The sequence below is a fragment of the Otolemur garnettii genome, unplaced genomic scaffold (genome assembly GCF_000181295.1).
Source record: "Otolemur garnettii isolate 467f Iridium unplaced genomic scaffold, OtoGar3 scaffold00037, whole genome shotgun sequence".
Classification (NCBI taxonomy): Eukaryota; Metazoa; Chordata; class Mammalia; order Primates; family Galagidae; genus Otolemur; species Otolemur garnettii.
This window is the reverse complement of record NW_003852432.1, coordinates 5,198,845-5,207,049: the sequence shown is the minus strand read 5'-3', so window position 1 is coordinate 5,207,049 and position 8,205 is coordinate 5,198,845. Positions and strand designations below refer to the sequence as shown.

The following is an 8,205-nucleotide window of genomic DNA, read 5'->3' as shown; positions in this document are numbered from 1 at the left end:
CATGAGCTATCAGCTCAGCTAAATATGGCCCTGGCCAGTATGTTAATAATCCCCACTGGTTCTGAGACCTCCATCCACCACCGATGTGACATTCTTTGTGTTCAAATGTCTAGCTGACGTCTGATGCTTAAAACAGCCCATGCTTTCACCCCTCTCTGCATTGTCACAGCCCTGTCTCACCACTCTTAAAAGGCTACTGCAGCCACTCCAAGCACAGTTGCTGGTCTGCCTGCCCACTTGCCTCCCTGCCTGCTTCGGGCAGTCTTGAATGCCTGATTCTCCAAGCTCCTTGCCTGTCTGACACAGCAGGGACCATGTCTACCTTTGGCTATAGAAGAGGACTCAGTAAATATGAATCCATTGATGAGGACGAGCTCCTCGCCTCCCTGTCTGCAGAGGAGCTGAAGGAGCTGGAGCGAGAGTTGGAAGACATTGAACCTGATCGCAACCTCCCCGTGGGGCTGAGGCAAAAGAGTCTCACGGAGAAAACCCCCACGGGGACCTTCAGCAGAGAAGCGCTGATGGCCTATTGGGAAAAGGAGTCCCAAAAACTCCTGGAGAAGGAGAGGCTGGGGGAGTGTGGAAAGGTAGGCTCCTGGGACTTTGCCTGGCTGCTCCCACACCCCGCCCCAAACCCAGCCACCTTCTTTCTCTAACTTCTCAGTCCTCATCACTCTAATGTTCTTCTTGCCTGTTTGTGCTGCTACTGAAACATTTCTTAGGCTGAGATGGTCGTGTAATTTTTATGGCTACCCAGTGGATCAAAATATGTAAAATACTTAACTGGGGTTCTTTGACTGACTAAAAATAGGAACCTCAAGAGGAGAGTAATTCACAACCAAGGTATGGGTTTAAGTATTTTCCTAACCATAACTCATTTGAACTATAAGTTGGTGATATAGAGCAATATCAGTTTCTGAGATATATGTGTGTGTTTCAGTTAAGTACATCTATTGTCGCCTAGAAATACAAAAATGGGGACTTTGATGGCCTTGACAGTGATAGTGGTTACAGTAAAAATAGTTCTTTTTTTCCCTAACACCAGTAAGTGTGGGGTGGAGGGAAGTACATGGGACCTAGAGTCCCGGGCCTTGGGTTCTAGACCCTTCTTCATCCTTAGACCTTCAACAGTCACTTCTTCAGGATTCTCTTTCTATCTGTCTATTGGAGGAATTAGATATAATGTTTCTTTTGTCAATCAGGAACTCCTCTGACATTTGGATACATTATGGACCTTCTCCTCAAGAAAATATACATGCTTGTGCACAGGAACACAAACTTTTGCAGAGAGTTTTCAGATGACACATCCTAAAACCCATCTGAGGACCTGGCTTGGGTATACCTGTGTAGATGATCTCTAAGATTTCCTCCCACTTTACCATGATGATTTGCAGACCGGGAAATGTGCTTATATCAGAGCTCAAATCTAAGCTCTGTGTACTGCCCAGTAAACAGTTACTTTGAATTTGCCCCATGAGTCATTACCAGAAGGAAGTTCAAAAGACTGTGCACTGGGAAAATAGTAATGGCAATAAAATATTAATATAACAAACACATTCTCCCTGAATTTATAAAACTCAGGTCAGCCAGGAACTGGAGTTTAAAACCCCTGCATTCTACAGGAATCATCCAGAGTCAAATTGGCCCAAAGCCGACAGCAAGATGTCCACAGTACTAATCTAGGCGCTGTTAGATGATCTTGATGATGGGGTATGTGGGCCACAATTGCAGCAAGGGATGAGTGAGCTTTGTCCATGTCAATCATCTGGAAGGGCTACTGGGATCTGGCCAATGTCTGCTAAGGCCACAGAGGCTGCCTGTCTAGAGGATCTAGAAGGGGAGGTGGGAAGGAAGGATGCACGTGACAAGCTGGGGAGTCAGTCTGTCAATTCCTCCACAACTATCATTTCAAGGGGGTTTTATTTTTCCCTCTGATGTGGGAATGAGTGTCAAAGTCTGACAAAATATAATGACATTTTTATTACAGTTGTTAAAGAATTTCCTTGACAGAAAAGAATAAAATTGTCTCAGGACATAACAGCCAGCTGTAGCATAACCCAGCAAAGGCATTTTAATGTCATAACAGTGGTGGGAACCAAAGGGCAAAGCCTGTTGTCAGCTGTTGACAAAACCCACCTGTTCCTGCCAAAGGTTTTGCTGATCGCTGCCATGGCTTATCAGCTCAATTAGAAAGGTTGCTGTGTTGATAAACTTTGATTCCTTTCTCAGCTAATTAACTTTTCTCCCACTATACTTTCCCCACTTGCCAGCTATCTGTAGTCTCGGGGAGTGCTGGGCAGAAGCTTGCTGATGGAGGGTGTAAATCTAATTCCCACCACAGGAAAAAAAACTCAATCAGTTCAGGGGTGTGTAGGGGCTCAGAGCAGCTGCATGAAAAGCCCCATGGTAGGGACCATGAGGAGGTGGCTAGGGGTCTTGAGTGTCTGGTGGCTGGCTGCCTTCTGCCCACCTGAGTTCACATCAGCTTATGCTGCACTGGAATCTCCAGGGGCCCTAGGAGACCCACTGGCCTGGATCCCAGGGCTGGGCACCTGCTGGGCCTTGAGCACAGGTGCCAATGAGTTTCCTTATGTTCTCTAACCTCATTCTTACCTTTCCGCACATGAGAACTCAGACTAGGTAAGTTAAGAAACTCATTTGAGGTTAACAGTTTGCCAGTGGTACTGAAATTTAAGCTAAGCTTTGTGGGACAAAGACCTATCTCATGATTGTGGGTGCCCAATCAGCAGCAGCACCTGGGAACTTTTCGGAAGTGCAAATTCTAGAGCCTCCCTTGATCTGGTGAATGAGAAAGTCTGAGGATGGTGCCCAACAATATGTGGTCTCCTAGCCCTCCAGGTGATTAAGAACCATTCAACTACAGTTGACCCTTGAACAGCATAGGGGTTGAACCAACTGCCCCAGTCCAGAATCCACAACAAACTTTTGACTCCCTCCAAACTTAACTACTGATAGCCCACTGTAGACCAGATGCCTTACTGATAACAGTCAATTAACACATATCATACATAAAATATTATGTACTGCATTGTTACAATAATGTAAGTTAGGTAAAACGAAGTATACAGTAATCTTAATCTTAATAATCACTGTTGAGTGGGCTGAGGAAGAAGACCAACCCCTCGTTGTCTCAGGGGTGGGAGAGATGGAAGAAAATCCACATAAAGGTGGACCCATGCAGTTCAAACCCTGTTGTTCAAGGGCAACTATATACTGTAGTTTCTTTGAGACCCAGAGAGGTTTAGTGTCCTGTTTAAAGTCCACCAGTTCTTTACAGACAGAACCAGAACCAGAAGGAAAAATGCTCGGCTATTTCCTTCTCATTGTCTTATTTATTCTCTGAGTGCACCAACATTCACCTTCTCCAAATTCAGCCCCTCAACATCTCACCCCCACTTCCTCACCCCACCCCACCTTCCTACCTTCATTCTCCAGAGAATCAGGCTTAACGTCAAGTCAGTGGCATACAGGAAATCCACAGTGGAAGAGTGCCCTAGTGCGAGGAGATTTACAAAGTAGGCAAAGCAGACGCCTTTCTCTCCTCTGTGCTTTTTCTTCCAGATGGCCTCCAGCTAGGGTGACTAACCATCCTAGATTGTCCAAGACTCTCCAGATTTTAGAACTAAATCTGCTTTGTGGGCAACCCCTCCGGCTTAGGCAAACTGGGAGAGTTGCTCACCTTACTCCCACCAGACCCTATCATTGCTTTCTCCTAGAGCAGCGGTTCTCAGCCCATGGGTCACAACCCACAGGAACTGTATTAAAGGCTCGCGGCATTAGGAAGGTTGAGAGCCACTGTCCTAGAGCCAGTCAGACTCACAGCTGCTGATAATTAATGTCAGCGTAGGTCCATTCAGCTAATCACTGCTAAGCACTATGCTAGGTGAGTTAAACAGACAAGGGCCTGGTGCTTGCTTCAGCAGCACTAAAATTGGAAGGATACAGAGAAGGAAGCATGGCCCCTGTGCAAGGATGGCACGCAAATCTGTGAAGCGTTCCATATTAAAAATAAAAATAAAAAACAGACAAGGCCCTGTTCTCACCCAGCTAACAGTCTACTGGGAAAACTGACAAGCAAGTAATTAAAATAAGGTGTGTAGGTACTTTATGGGGGACACACATTGCAGGGATAATTTGAGGGGGTGTCAAAGAACATTTTTGGGGAGAGATGTCATTTGGATGTTACATGGCAACTCAGTCTGCTAAATGATTATCTTTCCAGGTACATTTTGAGGAAAGAAGCTCTTACAGATAGAGCCTGAAGGTCTTTAAAACCAAAGGGGATAAAATTTAATGGTGGCATAAAAGGTCACATACCTTGGATTTGAGGATAGACCACTTTCTTCCAGATACGAAAACAGCTAAACACACACACTTACAAACACATACACACACACAACCAAGACCGTAGAATTACAAAGGATTTCAAGTGGGGTGGGAGTGAGGAGAACTCAGTCTACAATTCTTTCCTTCCTCCAGTTAATCCACTAACTCCTGTGCTGGCCAGATAAATCCTCCTCTCCTCCTCGCACAGGCCAAGAGGCTCAGCTAGAGCCAAACTCTCTGGTGTATTTGGCTGTGGCCTGAAGCCAGCTACCACCAGACGTCTTTCTCTCTCTTTTTCTCTTTTACTCTCTCAGAGAGAGAGAGAGACAGAGAGCATGCACACTCCTAATGTGGGTAAATTAAGACTGGACAAGTCATCCCAGGAGAGGCTGACCTCTTCCCCAGGCCATCATTTGGTGCCTGCCACTCCAAACAAGTGGATAACTGGAGGCTATTTTGTGGTAGCAACTGGGCAAACAAACCTGGAGACAAGTACAGTGTTTTCCAAAGCTTGATCCACAGGCCTCAGGCAGCAGGTGCCCTTGGGTTCAGAAAAAAAGGTGCCGGTGTAGAGAGACGAGTCAGAGCTTTGAGGCCAGAGGAGAGGCCTTGAGTCTTGGAGACAATAAAGAACCAAAAAGACAGCATGAGGGAAGACTGGACTCCATCATCCATTTGTAGACTTTTTTTTTTTTTTTTTTAACCAGAAAAGATAGCAAGATAGAGAAAGAGGGAGTCACCGGGCTTCTTTGTACAGTGAGTCTATGGACAAGAAAGACAAAGACAGAATGAAATCGTGCTTGCCTGAAAGCCTTTCATAAATGATACATGTTAAATAATTTAAGACCATCAGGCCGGGCAATGACTTACTGCAAGATTTTCTGCCATACTGTGCTGTTCTGCGTTACTGTTTCGCATCTAATGAGTGAATGCCAAGGGCGATTGTCTTCCCACCCCACTTTCTGCAGTCCGTTGCAGTTAACCCTGACCTAGGTGGAGCTTTCAAGTTGATTTGCTGACAGGGGTGACCTGAAAGTTTTCTTCCTAAGGTAGGGCTTTTACCTCCTGCTGCCCTGAATGACAGCCCTGCCCCCAGGCTGCCCCTCCCCACGGGGGACCAGCGCCCTGCTGTGGTGTGGAGCATCCAAGTCCCTGTGCAGGCCTCTATTGAATAAGTAGATAAAATGCAAATGACACCCCTGCTTCTGTCTACACTGAGTCTAGCCAGGACAGACGGGACTTGGCTCTTGTCACATCTCCCATGGATAGAAAATTTGGGGAAGAATTGTTAGACACCACAAAGGGTAACTCATTAGCACACTGTATATTTTTGTTGCCACTTGTCTGTTTGAGAAGGAAAAGTTAGGAAGGCCAGAGGTGATTCCAAAGGAAGAGTTGAATTTGCTAAATGGAAGTAGATGAGGAATCAAGTTATTAAGAGTGAGCAATGAAAAATGTATCAGGGGTTAGGTGGGGCTTGTGGTGGGTGCTTATAGTTCCAGCTATGTGGGAGGAGGCAAGAGGATCGCTTGAGCCTAAGAGTTTGAGGTTGCTGTGAGCTGTGATGCCTCAGCACTCTACTGAGGGCAACATAGTGAGACTCTGATTCGAAAAGAAAAAAAGAAACTTTTATCAAGGGTTTTCCAAAGATGAAGTTCTGACTTATTTGTTCAAATTGAAAAGATGCCACTAAATTCGTATTCAATAAATAGAATTCTGGATATTTCGTAGAAAACAAAAGAAATATTTATATAAAAAGCTATTGATACTTATACAACAAAATGCTAACTTTGATCCCCCCAACTAGAGAGCTCAGAAACAAGGGAGTGATAACTTTTCTTTTGTTATAGACTTTGGTATTAATTTGCCATGTGCTACTTTCATAAATTAAAAAAAGTGCTTAAAAATGAAAAATCTAAAAATGATACCATGCTCTTTAGGTTGCAGACGAAGAAGAGAAAGAGGAGAGTGAGGAAGAGCTTATCTTTACTGAAACGAACAGTGAGGTTTCTGAGGAGGTGTACACAGAAGAGGACGAGGCGCAGGACGAGTCCCAGGAGGAAGAAGACAGCGACCAAGAGGAAGGAGCAGTTGAAACAGCAGGAGGTATTAATGGAAGTGTGAATTACGAGGGTGTCAATTCTGACAACTGTAAGCCAAAGACATTTAAAAGCCAAATCGAGAACATAAATTTGACCAATGGCAACAGCGGGAGGAACACAGAGTCACCAGCTGCCATTCACCCTTGTGGAAATCCCACGGTTATTGAGGACGCTTTGGACAAGATTAAAAGCAACGACCCGGACACCACCGAAGTCAATCTGAACAATATTGAGAACATCACAACACAGACCCTCTCCCGCTTTGCTGAAGCCCTCAAGGACAACACGGTGGTGAAGACGTTCAGTCTGGCCAACACGCGGGCTGACGACAGTGCCGCCATGGCCATCGCCGAGATGCTCAGGGTCAACCAGCACATCACCAGCGTCAACGTCGAGTCCAACTTCATTACGGGCAAGGGCATCCTGGCCATCATGAGGGCTCTGCAGCACAACACGGTGCTCACGGAGCTGCGCTTCCACAACCAGCGGCACATCATGGGCAGCCAGGTGGAGATGGAGATCGTCAAGTTGCTGAGGGACAACACCACGCTGCTGAGGCTGGGCTACCACTTCGAGCTCCCGGGACCCAGGATGAGCATGACGAGCATTTTGACAAGAAACATGGACAAACAGAGGCAGAAGCGGATGCAGGAGCAAAAGCAGCAAGAGGGATACGACGGAGGCTCGGCTCTGAGGACCAAGGTCTGGCAGAGAGGAACGCCCGGCTCTTCACCCTACGCGTCTCCCAGGCACTCCCCCTGGTCGTCCCCCAAACTCCCCAGGAAAGTCCAGACTGTGCGGAGCCATCCTCCCTCTCCTGTGCCCACACCCCCGCCGCCGCCGCCTCCCCCCCTTCCTCCCCAGAGTCTCCAAGTGCCACCTCCTCCCCCGGCCCCTCCACTCCCCGAGAAAAAGCTCGTCACCCGCAACATCGCAGAAGTCATTAAGCAGCAGGAGACGGCCCAGCGGGCGCTCCGCAATGGACAGAGAAAGAAGAAGGGCAAGAAGGTTAAGAAACAGCCCAACAATATCCTAAAGGAAATAAAAAATTCTCTGAGGTCAGTGCAAGAGAAGAAAACAGAAGACAGTTCCCGACCTTCCACCCCGCAGAGATCAGCTCATGACAATCTCATGGAAGCGATTCGGGGCAGCAGCATCAGACAGCTGAGGCGGGTGAGTAAGCTGAGGTCAGACCCTCGAGCACAGGGTTAGGCAATGCCTTTAGTGCTAAAGTCTCCTCCCCACAACCATAAAGTGTTTCAAATATTTTCACGTGTGGAGTAAGCAGGCCGAGTCTGAAGCGGAGGAGCAGGGAGGTGAGTGAGGACAGTTGCATTGGAGAGCTGTGAGGGCCACAACCATTTTAAGACGTTCCAATGGCCAGGTTTGGTGGCTCAGCCCTGTGATCCTAGCACTCTGGGAGGCCGAGGTGGGAATCCTTGCGCTCAGGACTTTGAGACCGACCTGAGCAAGCGTGAGACCCCGTCTCTACTAAAAATGGAAAACTAGCTGGGTGGGTGTGGTGGTGTGTGCTTGTAGTCCCCAGCTGCTCAGGAGGCTGAGGCAGGAGGAGTGCTTGAGCCCAAGAGATTGGTACTGTGAGCTATGATGGCATCATAGCCCTCTGTCCAGGGTGACAAAGTAAGACACTGTCTCAAAAACTAAAAAAAAAAAAAAAATAAAAAAAATTTAAAAAACATTTAAAAAAACAAGTAAAAAGACATCAACACATAAAAATCCCCTTGACCTGAAAATC

General features: G+C 46.8%; 1 protein-coding gene and 1 non-coding gene across 2 annotated transcripts in view; both read left to right on the top strand.

Moving 5' to 3' along the window:
• The first annotated feature begins 239 nt into the window (after positions 1 to 239).
• LMOD2 (leiomodin 2) overlaps positions 240 to 8,205 on the top strand; it is an 8,213-nt gene continuing 247 nt past the window's right edge. The window contains exons 1-2 of the mRNA XM_003789777.3: positions 240 to 587; positions 6,288 to 7,622. Coding sequence (XP_003789825.1) covers positions 315 to 587; positions 6,288 to 7,622 — 1,608 coding nt within the window. The 5' untranslated portion in view covers positions 240 to 314. The remainder of the gene's footprint in view (positions 588 to 6,287; positions 7,623 to 8,205) is intronic.
• On the top strand, positions 3,926 to 4,028 carry LOC111725337. The gene has a single exon (XR_002773418.1). It is a non-coding gene; the product is annotated as a U6 spliceosomal RNA (small nuclear RNA).